The following is an 18062-nucleotide window of genomic DNA, read 5'->3' on the forward strand; positions in this document are numbered from 1 at the left end:
TGGATCATCTCTCTATGATGAATGAGCTATGTCCTTCTTGTGCAAATTGTTAAACTTCATGTGTCACTCTCTTCGTCTCTGATGTGAGTTTATCTCAGGACTTCCCAAATCGATATTGAAAGTTTTTCTGCAGGGGTTAGTCCGACAAAATATACCAATATCTACTCAAGCAGTTTTTTTAGTTCAATAACCAAACTAGACTCCATGTCTAATCAGATTAAGGAAGGCTATTTAACCTAAGCACCATGCTTAATTTAAATGCCAATGGAAGTATGGCGAGTACTTCCAAACCAACACTTGCTAGTAAATAGACAAAGGTAGCATGACAGCGTTTATAGAGATCTACTCAAGTGGAGATGAAGTAGTGTGATTAGTATTTAACAAATTGAGCATGTCTCAAAGGTAGGGACAACCAACATAGCAACATGGCAAAGGATGTTTTTATGTAAAGTACTCCCCCAAGCTTGAATTTTGCAAAATTCAAGTTTGGATGAATTTAATTCAATGTTGTATGATGATTGGTTGGACATACCTTGTGCTTGTCATTCATCCGATCTTCTTGCTCCAATCCTTAGAAAGGTTAGTGACAAGAATACCCGAAGGAATATTTTTTTACAATTATCCTTATATGCTCAATACACAAGGTAATGTTGCAAATAATTAAAGGCTCATGTTACGATCTGATCAATGCTTATTTTAAGACACTAAGCTTGTCCTTGGGAAACCATTAGTTTATGTTGGCGAAGTGGTTTCCCCTCCGACGCCAACCTATCAACTCAACGAGATCTGCAATATTTATTATAGACATATGCATCGACAACCGCCCTTTTAAAGTTTTTATAAATAGAAAGGAAGAGGGGGTTGGAGATCTCAAGTGTGGTGATGTCGGAGAGACCAATAGATTGGGAAGATGTTGCATATGAGCATGGAGTAAACAAAGTGGCTATGAAATAAATTCCATGCTCATTAATGTTATCTTCGTCTCCAATCTGAATGTTCAGAGTTTCTCTTGGATTGGTCTCACTTATGTCCTCTTCTATAGTTGGATGAATCTCATCTTCAAAGGGAGTCAAGAACTCACCGTTTGAAATTGAGCCAAAGTCAGAACCCATTAAGGCTTCTTCCTTATCCATCCATTCTACACATTCTAGCCATTTAGAACTTGTGATCAAAATAGGGGAGGTGTTAGAATTTTCTATATGGCTTAGCTCTCCTTCTATGGCATTACTTGACACGCCATCCTTATGGTCTTCATGACTCCTATGGTTTGGTCGTCTTGGTGAATTGCTAGGATCATCATGAGACTGAAAAGAAGAGGGATAAGAGGGATCTCTAAGGTCAAGGATGGATTTAGAACTTGTGAACATGGAAGGGGAGTAGATAGAATTGTCTATATGGCTTAGCTCTCCTTCACTTGATATGTCATCCTCGACTTCTTCATGATAGGAACCAGGACATTCTCTAAGAGAAACATTATTGCAAGGATTTGAATTATCCCTGCTTGAAGGTCTCTTATAGAACCAGAAGTCTAAACCATCAGCATCTAAAAGATTTAAGGTCGGAATTCCTTCCTCCCTTGGAGAATTTTGGGGTATTGATGGTTTAGGATCGATAGCTAAAGTTTGGGATTGAAGTGGTTGTGATCTGGCTATCGAAACTTCTTCTTCTTGTCTAGGAACTGGTTCTTTCTCTTTCTCAGGGATATAAAAGCTAGGAGACTTTCCGCTCATTAAATCAATCAAATTCCAAGCTTCACTAGCGGATAGGTGGTGGAAAGATCCTCCAGAGGCCGCATGAAGGGTTTGCTTATCTTCCTTACTAAGGCCCTCAAAAAAGTGAATTAGAAGAACTTCTTCTGGAATAGAAAGTTTTGGGCCAGTGAGAGTAAGGTTAATAAAGCGGTCCCATGATTTGCCAAGAGATTCTTCTTCCAGTTGTCTAAAAGAAAGAATCTCACGCCGAAGTTCCACCACTTTGGAGATTGGAAAATATTTAGAAAGAAAACTACTATATAACTCCTTCCAATCTCCATGAACACTCCCTACTTTGAGTTTATACCAATGTCTAGCTTTTCCCGTTAAAGAGAACGGAAAGAGCTTCCATTTAAGGGTCTCATCGGACATGCCTTCTATGCGAAGGAGGTCACAGACTCGATAAAACTCTCTTAGGTGGGTGTATGGGTTTTCCTCACCTTCTCCTGAGAAAGGTTGTTTTTGAATAAATTCTATGTATTCGGGGTCTATCTCAAAACTAGATGCTATGATAGGCTTTGAAGATTTTGGTGGTTCGAGATGTGTGCCCATAGGTCTATGAAATTCATAGATAGACATGTTTGAATTCATAATAGACCAGAGATCAAGGATTAGATAAGAAGAAAGAATAGCAGAGATGAGGCAAAGGATAAAAGGAAAATATTTATTATTTTTATTTTTCTTTTAGAAAATGATTAAGCTAGTTCGTAGTCAACTCAGCAACCGTTTCCCCGGCAACGGCGCCAAAAATGCTTGTTGACACTTGCTAACACCACTTGAATACTAGGTTGTCATCCCCAGCATGGCACTAGAGTGTACTATGGTATTTATACGCACACAGATAATCCGCAAGCGCACGGATACCGTTGAAGCTTTTACCCGGTTAAAGGTTTTATCGTATCCACACGGAAATGGGAGAACTGATCTACGTTCTAACTTAACCAAGATAAGTAAATAGGTGTGAATAGGAAAGATGGTAGAATCGAATAAGAACAATATTAAAGGTAAGATAACAGTGAGTGATAATATGGGAATAGAGAGTAGAGCAATTCTAGTATATGGGCGATGGTAGCAGAATAGAGAGGATAACTATGGTTTCTCTACTTCAAAGGGGTATGTCTATGTCTGGGACGAACCACGTGATAAGAGTACACCACAAAGGATGCTTATCCATAGGCCGATAAACCCTACCCGTCCTGCTAACGAGAGGTGGACTACAGGGGACCAACGTAACTGTCACCTACGCGGCCTACCACACGATCCAGCTAGTCAGGGGATATCCACAAGTAATCTAGGTCTAAGCACCACGCTTACACCTATACTACAACTCTAACCTATAGGGTCCTATAGATTAGAAGTACTCAAAAGAGTTGTGAACCAGAACATACATGATTAGTAATTGCATAATGAATTAGAAGTAGATTACCAGAGTCATCCCATGAGCAAGCTTGATTAGAGCTTGATCATGGCGAAGTACAACCGGAGGAAGAACCGACAGGCCGGCCTCTCCTGTAATCCTCCTTCGCTCTCCATCTTGCTACTATCTAGATCTACTCTAGTTTAGAGAAGAGAGGAGAGCTCTCATCTCTAAACCCTAGCTTTTGCTCTGTCTAAGAATAATGAATAATGATCAAGGGGTGTCTCCTCCAGGGGCCAGGGGGTCTGGTTTTATAGTCCCCTCAAGTGAACCTGGGCCGTCGGATCAAACCGACATTGATTGAACGGTTATTCTTGATCCTTTAGGTCGGTGGAGCATAATCCGCGAGATTGAGCGTGATTGGCCACAACTCCTGGGCGGGCGCCCAAGGGGGGTGGGCGGGCGCCCTGCCCCCGGGCCCGTTCGCCTTCCCGTTCGTTCCCGTGGCTTCTGGAGTCTTCTAGATGATGTAAAATTGCGCAGCACGTTAATATCTCTATGTAATCCCGACGTGTGGGCCTTTCTTCTATATTTCCTGATAACCCCCTGCAGAAATAGACAAACACCAAAACTCGTGGAATTCTGTCAGATAAAACCCTAAGTCTGGATGTTGATTTCATTTGGATCCTTTTCTTTGTTTATTTGATAATTAAATTTGATACTTAAGGACCGTCAACACTTATTAGACGAACAAAGTGGGCCACTTCTCGATGTCTATGGTCAAATCCTCCGCTAGCCCAGTATAAGAGTGTGGGGTTAGCTTCGAAAGCTTTGATCGAACCTCCTCTGGTAAGTCTAAATCATCAATGAATTGCTGCATGCTATCCTTGGTGACAGCTTGGCCTCTCGTCAGTTCCTTCAGCTTCTCATATCGTTCAGGTATTCCATATCTTCGCATCACCTACAAATAATAATAACAGTAACGCGATACATGTCTGATGCGCACACAATAAGCACTTTCTGACAGCAACCAGAACATAATTCATGGGGAAATGGACAGAAGAAAACAGATGCCTTACTGTCTGTATTGGCTCAGCAAGAACCTCTCAAGTTTGCTCCAAGTCTTCAGCTAAACGTGATTCATTCACCTGTATAGGCACCAATTCAGCACATAAGTTCTAGCCTGATCATAATTACTTAAAATGCATGCAAAAATTTAACCAAGTTATCTCAGGTCAATAGTAAAGAAAAGTAAACGTCTGATATTCGCATGCAATGGTCCAAGAATGCAAGTATGTGCAGTTGAGCACTGCACAAAAGGAACATCCTCATCCTACTAAATCAGTTATCCTCATCTGGTTTGAGTGGTGTGAACTTTTAGTTGGGTAAACGCCTACCGCTTAGCAGTCAGCACTAATTTATAGTGTATTTTTCTCCTGTCAGGCCAAATCTTATGAAAAAAGCAAGTGGTAAGGTAGGTCTATCTGCTTGATCATCAAGCTTTCTGCAAATACTTAATAATCATAAACTAAAAATTAAACATGCATCAACTATATTGAAGGTACAAGTACAACTACATCATCTGTAACGAGATGAAGGAAAGTTCTGTTCCACCTACCTGAACCTTGCTGATTCCACGCATGGTAGCTTTGTAAGCCAATAGAGAATGACCTAATCCCATACCCAAGTTTCTCAAAACAGTAGAGTCTGTCAGGTCACACTGTCAATGATACAACATGGTGGTCCATTAGTATTAGTATATACGTGTCATGAATACTGGCACCAGATTTTCATCCTGACATCTGATGTTAGAAAAACTGAAATTGGCACAAAATTGGATTAGTGACAATACCTGCAACCGAGATATTGGTAGTTTCACGCTTACACCGGATAATATAGAATTGGCCTGACATAAATTTCCATCACTATTTTCAAAATCAATGGGGTTGATTTTATGAGGCATAGTCTAAGAACCAACTTCACCAGCCTTTGGTATCTGAAAAAAGAATTTTGGAAGATGTTTCAAGTTAATATGGAAGATAAAAATCAATCAATTTGTTTCCTTGCAGTACAAGTTTAATTCTCCCAAACTGCGGTGTCAATCCTTTTTAGTTTATCTGCTTGAAGTAGCCTAATGATATATAGGACCACATGTCTCTATCAAAATCAGTCAACACGTTGTTGAACTGGTGAAAGGTCCTAATATGGCTAGAGGGGGGGTGAATAGCCTATTTAAAAATTCTACAAACTCACTAGAGCAAAAGGTTAGTAAATAACAAAACGAAGTTTTTTGCTCTAGCTCTAAAGGGGTGTTTGCAAGCCACCTACCCAACAATTCTAGTTGCTATGATCTCTATGCACACAAGAACTAAGTCTCTACAAGTTACACTAGAGAACTAAGCTACACAAGGCAAAGTAAGCAACTAAACTAATTACACTAGTTTGCGGTAAGTAAAGATAAGATGAGATATCTATACCGCCGTGTAGGGGATGAACCAATCACCAAAATAAACAATCAAGCACCGGGAGAATGCCAATTAAACACAATTGAGACACCAATTTTTCTCCCGAGGTTCACGTGCTTGCCGGCACGCTACGTCCCCGTTGTGTCGACCAACACTTGGTGGTTCGGTGGCTAAGAGGTGTAGCACGAACCTCGTCCTCACTAGGACACCACAAGAACCTACCCACAAGTGAGGTAGCTCAATGACACGAGCAATCCACTAGAGTTACCTTTCGGCTCTCCGCCGGGGAAGGTACAAGACCCCTCACAATCACCGGGAGATGGCCACGAACAATCACCAACTCGTGCCAATCCTCCTCCGCTGCTCCAAGCCGTCTAGGTGGCGGCAACCACCAAGAGTAACAAGAAAACCGCAACTAGAACGATCCCCAAGTGCCACTAGATGCAATCACTCAAGCAAATGCACTTGGAATCACTCCCAATCTCACAAAGATGTATAATCTATGAAGGAGATGAGTGGGAGGTGTTTGCTTAGGCTCACAAGGATGTCAAGTATGTTAGAATGCCAAGGGTATTAGCCCCAAGCCGGCCAAACACGTATTTATAGCCTCTCAAACAAATAGAGCCGTTGGCTCTCTCACTGGGTCTAACTCGAGGTCACCGGACGCTCTTAAAGGGGCACCGGACGCTCAACACCAGCGTCCGGTGCTCCAACGTCAGCCGCGTGTCAGAGTCTAACGGTAACCTGCAAAGCACCGGACGCTGAGCAAGTTAGCACTGGACGCGTCCGGTGCACACCGGACTCATGCGCAGAGAGTTCCGCAAACTCGCAGGGTCACCGGACGCAAGCCACCGGACGCACCCTAAGCGTCCGGTGCTCACCGGACCCATGCGCAGAGAGGGTCGCAAAACGCCCGCACACCGGACGCTAACCACCGGACGCACAAGCCAGCGTCCGGTGCCTATCGTCCGGTGCCTTACCCTAGCTGGGCCAGGCACTGTTTGCACCGGACGCTCAGACGCAGCGTCCGGTGCTCCAGAAGCCAGCGTCCGGTGAGTGTTTTCTCAGCGAGAAACACTCCCGTGACTTCTCCAAATTTCCCACCGGCGCAATAGAAAATATGCACTTCATTTTCTCGAAAAGCGCCGAATTTCGAACTCCATCCTCTTTCTCTACCCTTCAAACTCCACCTCCTTCTCAAAGTGTGCCAACACCACAATGTGTAAACCAACAAGTGTGCACGTCTGTTAGCATTTTCACAAACAATTTCTTTGAAGGAGTTAAGTTAGCTCACTAGGTTCTAAATGCATGCACATGAACAATGACACCTAGTGGCACTTGATAACCGCTTAGCCAGAGAATTCCCCTCTTTATAGTACGGCTATCTATCCTAAATGTGATCACACCCTCTATGGTGTCTTGATCACCAAAACCAAAACCCTAAGCAATACCTTTGCCTTGATCTCCATAGGGTTTTGTTTTTCTCTTTCTTCTTTTCCAAGTTGAGCACTTGATCATCTTGTGGTCATCACCATCATCACCATGATCATCACTTGCTCCATCACTTGGCATGTACCAACCTCATTAAGTCTACACGCACTTAGTATAGAGGTTAGTACTAGGGTTTCATCAATTATCCAAAACCAAACTAGGGCTTTCAACTGGGTAAATAGATTGAGGAGCTTTGATATGTAGTCACGAGGCTCAATCTGTAAAAGGGATAAAAATGCATCAGAACCAACAACTTTGACGGTTATGATCATCCTAGAATTTGACAAGCCTCCCTAATTGTGAAAGAGCATTGAAGACCAGAGAAGAAACTAATGTCAAAACAAAGAATTATCACCTGAGTAACATAGGGATTAAACTGCAAACCCAAGAATCTAACAATTCTTCTGCCACCTTAGGCCAGTCCCCTTCAGGATATGCAACCACATTAGCATTGTAATTGCCGACAGCTCCAGCAAATTTCCCTAGTATCTTCACCTATGAGAAACTCTTTCCTATATCAGATAATCTGGCCACAAAGTTTGCCATCTCCTTTCCCACGGTTGTTGGTGATGCTGGCTACAAGCAGGAATTGAAAACAATTTAAGACAGGGTTCCAAATCATGTCTTTCTTGGCAAAGCAAGCGCATTCCACTAACATACAAGCAATTGAGCAAGATAACTGTGTTCACTATTGCATCGAAAGAGTTACTGAGCTGTACTCCACAATTCAACACTGAAGAATAATTTTGTCACTTATAATAATTTTCCCTTTTCATGTACAAATTGAAAGGCTCAAGATTATCCGCCAGAACAGTATAATAATAATAATCTTTTTAACTCTCCTAGACTATGTTGATAAATAATGCAGGTTTGTATTTCCTCCACCCATGTTGTCTTGGAAATAGCTGAATGAGTTGACCAATCATTCAATTCCATTCTTTTCATTATGAACTTATCAATTTACTATCACTCCAAATCACCTTGCTGCATCAACCAGGCAAACTTACAGAACATCAAGCCCCAGTAAGTAATTATTTTATATCGTATATCTCACATGGAAGGTCTTTAAGAGCTGTCAATGGAGAAGATATGCTTCAAACTAAGGGTACAAAAACCTTCTTGTTCTTGCTGCATAACAATAATACAATATTACGGTGAAGGTGGCCTCATACGTCATACCTGCCCATGAGTTCGAACCAACATAGGGTAGCCTGAATTTTGTGTTGCCAAGGAACACAATGCTCTACATATGTCAATCATGACAGGGAACATAACTCTATTTATCCCCTCTTTCCGAGCCAATGCATGTGACAAATTGTTGATATCTTCAGACGTACAACCGAAATGGAAGAACTCTGACACCTGGGAACAGGTTCAAGATGCCATTCAGCTTAAAGTCTAACCAAAAATAATTACTCCTAGACACATTAAGATCCTAGCTGCAACCTTTGCAATCTCTGGATTTGTGCTGCACCTTTGCTTCAGAGAGTACTCACGGCTTTCACGTCATGGTTGGTTACTTTCTCGATTTTCTTACTTCTTTTGCATCATCAATGCAAAAATTATCGATAATAGAATTTAAGAAGGCATGGGCTTCCTTGCTGAACTCAACTGAGGTACCTCAGTGATCTCAGGAATATGAGAAAGTTTCAGTAGCCACTTGATTTGAAGAAGAAGAAAGGTGCGTCAGATAAGCAGCATTGACAATAACACCATAAACAGGCTCTCAAGCGTCCAATCTCCATTCAAAATTGTAGGCAGATACTGTGTTTGCAAGGATCTTAAACTGTCCCAAATGTCAGATACCTCGATGAGAACGCGGTATCTGATTAGGCCGAACTCGCTGAAGAAGGGCATCAGCTCCTTGACGAAGCGATCGTACCGCCCGTCCAGCGGCGAGAGCGCCATCAGGCAGAACGTGTCGTGGTCCGGCAAGCTGCGCAACTCCTCCAGCGACCTCCCCGCCCAGTCCAGCCGAGCATCAGCCATCGGAACAACACGGCACAACCCGTAAGTCACAAGCAACCAATACCTCACTAGCAGGATTCCGAGAAGTTCCACCCGGAGGAGGCGTGCATCGTCACCTCGGCGGAAGCTCCGGCTACGGCGGCGGAGGCTGAGCACTGGAGGCGTGTGATTGTGTGAGTAGGGATTTTAGGAGCAGGATTTGTCGAATTGGTCACTGTAGTTGCTCTCGACTCTCATCCGGGCCGGGACTTCAGACTTGAGATTGAGAACCACTGCAGGCCTGATGGCGCATGTGTTTGGCTTTGCACTGCAGCCTTTCGTTTGGTGGGACCAGGGCAAGCACATATTCTCTTGTCTCTCCTACATACCGTCACATTTCAAGGTTCATTATTGTTTCTAGATCACTTTCTTATTTGATTAAATGGACATCAACAGTCAACTTATACTAATAAGACTAGCAATATAGTAGATATACATTTCGTGAGTACCACTTATATGCACTCAATAACTTCTAAACACAACGACCTTGATTCTTATTCTCAATGGATAAGGATATAGTAGTTAAATGTATCTAAAATTCATGTATTTGAGCTTATGAGAAAGGATAAGCAAGAAATTAAGTGTGGTTAGGGAAAAAGATGAGGCTAGTGCACTTCCATGATGCCGTGTATTGCATGGGAGCATAGATCCTAGCTTTTCTCTGTGCTATAAATTTACCATTGCTGTACTTAAAAATGTTGATGGTGACAACTTATTTTACTTCGTAGAAAAAAATGAAGCTTATAGAGCAATTGACACTAAATATGAAGCTATAGCTCTCTCCATCCAAAAAGAAAGTCGCAGGGTTTTGTAGGAAGTTTGACTATGTTTGTAAAAGAAAAACTTTAACAACATTTTTATCTCCAAATAGGCATGTTATGAAAATTTATTAAATCATTAATCTAATCATACTAATTACGTACCACAAATATTAATAATATCTTGTATATATATTTGGTCAAAGCTAAAAAATACTTAATTTATTATTGGGATGTGATAATGACACTTTTTGTAGAAACGGGAGACTACTTCTTCCTTTTTCTTTGCCCTCCATTTCTTTCGTCCAATAATTATCATGGCCCATCATTTAGCCATTCTACAGAATAACTCATTTCACCATGTAGTCATTTATGGATAATATGGGATGTGATGCTACTGTCAAAATTTTATTGTTTTGCACATGTTTGTTTTGGTATAGATTTGATGTTGATTCGTCATAATGTCTCTTTTACTTTTGTTTTATGCACCAAATAAAAGAGGATTTCGGCGAGCAAATGTGGTCCTAGAACAACTAACAACAGCATAAAGCTTTAGAATTAGGAAAGGTAACTTATAAAAAGCCAACAACAGTACAATATTCTTAATCTATCAAGTATCGACAGCTCTGAAGCGAAGCGAGCACACAGCGTTATATAAAAAACGCATAGTCTCAAAGAGCACATCAGCACTGCGACCTTTTCCTCCTCTGTCGTTCCTCGCCAGCCAGTCAGCCACCCTGAGGCAGGGACAGCCAGCCAGGCAGCCAGCCAGCTACCGCGCGTGGCACGCCCCCAACTTCCCAATGTTGCGCCGCGTCGGCTCGCGACTCGTACCATCCGGCTCCGGCCGACCAAACCCCCGACGAGGCAGCGGCGCCCATGTATAAACCCCATCCTTTTCTCGTGTCGCTGCCCCCTCCCCCTTCTCCGATCCCGTTCCGTTCGGGTCCATTCCCTTTCTAACTAAACCCCAAAGCTGTCTCTCAAGTCTCAGCGATTTCAAAGCGACAAAGCGTGAAGAAGCTCTGTTCGCGTCGTCGCCTCCGCGTCCGCCACCCACTCAACAACGCGGCGGCGAATCGCGGCCGGTTCGCCGCCGCCGCCGACCGCCGCCTCCGTTCCCTCTCCAGCGGCCCCCGCTCCAGAAGCAATGGCACTGGACCTCGCCGTCGGGGGCTCGGCGGCTCGCAGGGCCGAGACCCAAACCCTAGCGCCCGTGCTGCTCATGGGCCCGCCGCCTCCACCGCCGATCCCACCGACGACGGGGGTGTACCTCCCGGGGCCCCCGCCCCCGGGGGCGCTCCTGTCGCGCCCGATCCCCATGGCGCTCCCGCGCGAGGTCATCGTCTACATGGACGAGTGTCGGAGCCGCTCCCTCCTCAAGGTGAACTCCGGAGCTTAAAGCTCGCACGCACGGCTGTCCCTTACAGTGTAATTTCGTGTGCGTTGGTGGTTGATTTTGGGAACTGACGTTTTTATGTGGTCTAGTTCATTTCCGACGCGGGGATTGTGCCTTCGCTAGAGGACGAACGGAGGAGGGAGCGGGTAGTACGCGAGCTCGGCAAGGTAATGGGGGTTACGGTTTTGGGCTTAAAGGCTTCCACTTGCAACGCCGGTAGAAATTGATGTTTTGATCTGGTGGTGATTTTGTTGCAGATAGTGATGGAGTGGGCAAAGAGGGTGGCCTACGAGCAGGGCAAACAGCACTGGATCACATCAGCCACGGTGTTGACCTTTGGCTCCTATGCCTTAGGGGTAAGGAGGATGCCAAATTTGTCCACAATTTCTTGGAAACCTTTATGGTGATGTAGCATCCAGTTTAATTGTTCATGGTATGATTTAGAATGATATGTAGTGTCTGTGTTGCATTTAGTGTATCTTTTGTATGTTGTGTTCTATTTAAACAAATCAATTATTGCTGAAATTGGTATCACCAGTCTTTATTTGCCCGGATATTTTCCAGCAAGGCATTACGTTTATCAGCTAGCCATGCAGTATTGTAAGTTTGTTACATCAGTATTGTAAGTTTGTTACATTATTCATTCTATTTCCACAAGTTATCTTCTGTGCAAGTATGTGTTGGAGTTGCATGTGACATGATCGGTTTAGTAAAGGGTGTCTCTTGCTTTGACAAATCTGCCAATTATGACGACTTTGATAGTGTTTCAACAAAGCAGCATATAGCTCCTAATCTTTCTGTCATTTGTTTCCTGAGCTCGCTGAGTTAATGATCTAGTTGAGTGATCTGTCTGATTGTGTTGCTTCTGTACATTAATGTAAGCCCAATGATTGGTAGGTTAATCAAAATATGCAGTCATAAATTTAAGAAGAGAGTTGCTGCTCATATTAAGTTCTCTCCAGTAAGAAAGAAGTGCTGTTTTGGGCATACATGATCTCTAATACACTTTGTCTCAGCAAAATTGTGTTGTAATTTGTAAATAAAACATAGCAATAACAAATGTGCTGATAACACGGCGACAGGACCCCCATGCCGAAGGCGGCGCTGGTCAGGGTTCTGGCCCTGGTTTGCACATGAAAAAAGTTCACTCGTTTTGGAATCCACGTAGTAGTTGCACGATGCTGGCTTGGGCTACGGCCTATGGTGTGGCAGTATGGGTGAAGTCAGGGTTCTGGGCCTTTTCTCGGGCTTGTGTGGTTGAGGCTCCTATTGATAATGCCTCAGGGAAGGCTATTCCCTGGGATCAAGTTTTTTTCTTAATAAAACATAAGTCTACTCATGTTGTTTTCAGACATTGAATCTCAAATGTATAAAAGATAGCTGGGATGTGTTTAAAGCTTAACTGTGCACAACTAAATACAACATATTTGTATGAGTTTAAGGAGCATGGGACAATTTTTATGTTCAAGTCTGCTTCTATGGTAAATAGCACACATGAGCTTGTATAAACTGTGTTCTACTGTGCTCTGAAAGCCTTAACAGAAGTCCAAAGAGCTTCTAATATGAATTTGTATTGATGACTTTATGCAGATTTTAAAAAATGAACATGACACTTGTGCGTAGAATGCTTTCTTTTGCATTCCAAATCATTGTTAGCATGCCATCATTTTCGGTCATTGCAAGTTTCTAAACCGAGTTAATTAGCTTTTGATAGTTTAATTGCATGTAAAGCAGCTGAGCTATAGGAGAATTATAATTTTAGTTTGCTTGTTTATACTTTATATGGTATTGCTCCTGTAGTTGCTCCTTTGAATGTTGTGATTTACCTTTTTATGACAAACTTTGACTTAAAGTTTTCTACTTTGAAGGCATATGGACCTGAATCTGATATTGATGTCCTCTGTATTGGTCCTTATATTGCAACACTGCAAGTAAGTGTCAATTTTGTATTTTGTTTGTGCTGACAAATTTTGAAATTTACTCAGAATGTGTTCATGTGTTGGTTGCAGCACCATTTTTTTGTTGTCCTGCGACAAATGCTTGAAGGGAGGCCAGAAGTATCAGAATTGCAGTCAATTGAAGGAGCTAAGGTTCCATTGATGCGTTTTAAATTCAATGGGATTTTAGTTGACTTTCCTTATGTTCAACTCCCATTTATCAATGCTGCAGAGGTAAGCATCTGGTCTTTCACTACATTATATGTTAAATGTGTTATTTTTGTTGATTCCACGTAATTTGTATTTCTACTTTTCTCAGAACATCCTTTTTGTCAGCTCACCCTTAACATTGTGCTTTCGTCTTGGTCATGCTGTATCTTGTTGCTTGCTACAGCTTTTGGTAGCATGCAGTGAGGCATATGTAATAACTTTTGAAAGCTATGCCTAATTCATAAGACAAAGAAATTTCAGTCCAACACCTTAATGAATTGTATACATTTATTTCAACATTGTTTGGGTCTTTCACGTGATTGAGCAAAGCATGGTAACATTTTGTGAGAAAGTATCTTTGATGTCCTTATGCATATACTCCCTCTGTTCCAAATTATAAGACATTTTTACCTTTTTAGATATATAGCTTTTGCTATGCACTTGGATATGCAACATGTCTAGGTACATAGGAAAAACAATGTATCTAGAAAAGCCAAAACGTCTTATAATTTGAAATGGAGGGAGTACTACATCATAACTCTGTCCTACCTGGTCCATCATGTGTTTTAACTATTAGTTTGAATTCGTTAAACTATTGGTTAGTTTGTAGAACAAAGATGCTGTACATGATATCTGGTGCTTTTTTAAGTTCTCACAGGCTGTACACTGCAGGCTATGCATGCATTTGATCCCCATGTGCTAGAGAATGTGGATGGGCCAAGCTGGAGATGTCTATCTGGAGTTCGTGCTAATAGACAAATCATTCAATTAGTTCCTAATATGAAGGTCCAAAAACCACCTCACTAGATTTATTCATGTACCGTTTTCCTTCATTTATTTTGTTTTACTCTGTGCCTTTTTGTATCTGGGACCTAATGTTATCAGCAATTGTATCACTTTGTTTGTTATATACATTCTATATTTCTCAGTTTGGTCTCTTTAATGTCTTTCGTCAATGCTGAATCAGATATCCTTTTTGTTAGCACTGTTGAATTCTGTTGTGCACTTGCACTTTTTATGACTTCTTTAAACCCTTCTTGCTACCACTCTTCCTATTCTAATTTTCCCTTTTTTTATGGACTATCAATACAGAAATTTCAATATCTGTTGCGGTGCCTCAAACTATGGGCGAGAAAAAGAGGACTTCATTGCCATGTAGGTGCTTTGTCTACAGTCGATTATGATGTTGTCCTTTATTTTCTACAACTACGCTGTTATTGATTGCCTGATGGTATTTCTGTATTTCAGCTACTTGGCTTCTTTGCTGGAATCCATTTGGCGATTCTTGCTGCATATGTTTGCCGCAGACATCCGAATGCTAGTATAAATACTTTGTTGTCTTTGTTCTTCGATATTTTTGCTCACTGGCCTTGGCCTCTTCCAGTGAGTTTGCTGGATCCGCCAGTTCTTTGTCGGGGTCCTGATGGGTGCTCTCTCATGCCCATAATGTTGCCCTGCAATCCACCAGAATTTTGCTCCTCTAGTACAACAGAAAGTACTTTCAGCAAAATCAAAGAAGAGCTTCGGCGTGGTTATGCTTTGACAAAGGTATAGCAATTCTTGCTAGGGTTTTATTTAATTAATGCTTTTTTTTTTCTCCCTGAAAGGTTCCTTGTTTATGTTTCCACTGTCATACCATGCTGGAATTTCATATACAAATTGCTAGAATCTGTATTTTTGTCAATTGAGGTTGCAAGTTATTTCTTTTGTAGCATTTTGTTGCAAGCTACCAAGTAATTTAAACTGAAAGGTATTGTTTCTTATTTTGAGGTTCTCTTTTCAATTTTCAAAATTCGCTTTTGTGTGGTCATGTTCCCATTTTCGCGTAACAGGATTAACTGGTTTTGTTTATTGGATAGCTATAGATTTCTTACAATGCAATTTCTGGGTGTGTTGGCTTCTCGTAGTCCAGGGTGGACATGGCTCAATACATTTCTCATTTCCCAACAAGGCATTATAATTTTTCACCATTTAACTACTCAGGAAATCATTACTTGTGTGTGCCCACGTCCCTGCCCCCACAGTGGGACTCACCCAACTCCAACCCACCAAATTAGCTCTCTGGATCAGTTGCTGTGTTTATGGTTTAGATTTTTACTCACTGATAGTTCTCCAAATATGTTATGTGGTAAAGTATTATTGCTAAGTTCTCTAAAATGCTAGATGTCAACAGTTCCATTTCACCCACCTCTATTATTGGTGCAATGTAGGATTAAGGCTTGCATGTGTCCCTAATTGTCAGGTTGGTAATATTTCATCTGCTTCTTCCACAGGATACCAGAAGTACTGATTTTGACTGGAGTTGGCTCTTTGCATCTTTTCCGTATGGTGCAAGATACAAATGCTTTCTCCGCATAGTTCTCTCTGCTCCATTGGACGAAGAATTGCGTGACTGGGTTGGATGGGTGAAATCACGATTCCGCAACCTTCTTCTTAAGGTTATTTCACATTTTCTTTGTGCATTTGTGCTTTCCTTTTCCATATTCTGGGTAGTAGCGCTAATGTTGATATTCAACTCTCCATTGATGTTCTGCAGCTGGAGAGTCTTGGCGTTTACTGTGACCCAGATTCCTCGGAACAAGTTGATCACACCATCACTGAGCCAAATGTTGTATTCTTCTGGGGTCTCGTCTTCACAAGGAATATTCAAATCTGTACAAGTTCTCTCAAAGAAGATTTCATGAAAAGCGTCTGCAATAACATCTATGGAAAGGAAAAATGTGCCCATTCAGACATCACAATGGCCATTGTTGGGCCTCCCCAGCTGCCTAAGAGTATCTTTGATCTCTCAGTTTACTCAGAAAAGCTGCCACAACATATGATGGGGCACCAACTAATGAAGCAGAGGTACAATGCAGTGAGTTAGGCTCTGCTATCATATTGCTCGTGAGCTTGGCTTGTGAATATGACAACAGTAAGAAGCTGCTGTTGTTTGTGACATCAGATACAGGATTTTTTTTCTGTTCATGCCTCTGGCACAAGGAATATGGGAGTTTTTGTTTTTTGAGAAGCTGGATGTCAATAGCTGGATCTTTCTTCAAGCATCCAGCAAAATAGGGTCATTCGGGCGACTTATTCCTGTTGTGAGGTTTGTGCAGGTACATGCATATTCATGTACACAGCATAGCAATTGGTATACAAGTCAGAGGGAGGTAACATATAGCTGTATGTAAACTGTAGGTGTAATGTTTGTACCCAGCGGCAAAAAATGTGTAAATTGCTCCTGTTAGTGCTGCTGCTGGGCACAGATACTGAGGTCTATGTGGAGGAGGTTGTGAATGGTAACTATAGAATCCAGGCCAGTATGAAAGTGTTTTGGATCGATGCGATCAAATTTTGCTTTTGTAGGCCAGCAAAAACTTTTGTGTGTCCAATCTAAGGATTTTTATGGTAACTGGTAATGAGTAATGACCATGACTTTGAGGAAGAGGAAATGTTTTCTCATGCGAAGCTTTGATGTAATTGCGGTATTATTCTTTTAACTGAATTGTGGGCAACAGAATTTTGGTGCGGAAAGTTTGTGTCCAGGTGAGGGAAATATCTGTATGCATGCGTACTGATTGCAATTCTCACTATGCCCGTACCTTGTTTTCAGTGTAAAAAGGCAAAAACTGGAAAAAAAATCCATGAACATGGTACTGTATTATCTTTACTCTATTTTTTTCTTTAGTTCGTGGAGAAGAGTAGCTTAATTCATCACTATCTCATTCTTATAAGCTAATAATTGGTATAAGTATTTGGAATTAAGTTATTCCAAGAATTAAACTTATTAAAGATAGGAATGGCTTGGTCAAACCTCGGCTTGGGGGGAGCGCGTCGAGCCCTTGACCCTGCCCTCTACGTGCCCCTCCTCCGTCTTGTCTTGCTGTCATCCTCACCCTCGTTGTCGGCCACCGCCCCTCCACGGATGCTAGGGTTCGCCTTTCCCTTCCTCCGGTGTCATGTTCTCCAGCTCCGGTGAGCTTGCCTGCCGCCATCTTCTCCAACACCGGCGAGCCTTCTCCGCCCTAACTTGGCCCGACCACCCCTACAAACGCCCGCTCCCTAAAGCCGTCCGCCCACCATCTCCACCGCTTTTGCCTACCTACCTTTCTCGGTCGGGCCCTTCTATACTCTTCAGAGTTGGAGAAGAAAGAGGGAGAGGGCTCGCCAAAACCCTAGCCACCGCCTCCGTCATCTTTGATGCTCACGGATCTAGGAGGAGGAGGAGGCCTACCTCATGGGAACCCACCGCAACCGTTGGAGGGGAAGGAGGGAGGAGCTCGTTGGGTTTCTCGGTATCGGGTGTGGGAGGGGAGGGGAGGATCTCAAGGGGGGAGGGTGAGGTGGAGGAGCTCACACGGAGGAGGCGAGCGTGAGGAGGGCGACGAGTCATCGCACACCCTGTCGTGTAATAGAGTTTGCACTCGGCTTGAGTCCGACCCACGAAATTTAGGTCAACATACAGACAATAATAGAGCTTTAACCTATTAATTCAGTGAGTAGGGTGTTGTTTAGATGTGAATTTCGCTACTGTAGCACTTTCGTTTGTTTGTGACAAATATTATCTAATTATGGACTAACTAAGATCAAAAGATTCGTCTCGCGATTTACAGCTAAACTGTGCAATTAGTTTTTGTTTTCGTTTATATTTAATGTTTTATACATGTGCCGCAAGATTCGATGTGACGGGGAATCTTGAAAACTT

At 42.3% G+C, this 18062-nt stretch overlaps 1 protein-coding gene and 1 pseudogene across 1 annotated transcript; one reads left to right on the forward strand and one right to left on the reverse strand.

Moving 5' to 3' along the window:
* LOC8081059 lies at positions 3777-9351 on the reverse strand (annotated as a pseudogene).
* On the forward strand, positions 10693-16837 carry LOC8081062 (nuclear poly(A) polymerase 3). Its single transcript, XM_021450969.1, has 10 exons — positions 10693-11213; positions 11318-11395; positions 11486-11584; positions 13097-13159; positions 13238-13399; positions 14048-14161; positions 14468-14530; positions 14624-14923; positions 15649-15813; positions 15912-16837. Exons 1-10 carry the CDS (start codon positions 10980-10982, stop codon positions 16239-16241), a joined length of 1608 nt encoding a protein of 535 aa, XP_021306644.1. The 5' UTR covers positions 10693-10979; the 3' UTR covers positions 16242-16837.

The sequence above is a fragment of the Sorghum bicolor genome, chromosome 1 (genome assembly GCF_000003195.3).
Source record: "Sorghum bicolor cultivar BTx623 chromosome 1, Sorghum_bicolor_NCBIv3, whole genome shotgun sequence".
Lineage (NCBI taxonomy): Eukaryota > Viridiplantae > Streptophyta > Magnoliopsida > Poales > Poaceae > Sorghum > Sorghum bicolor.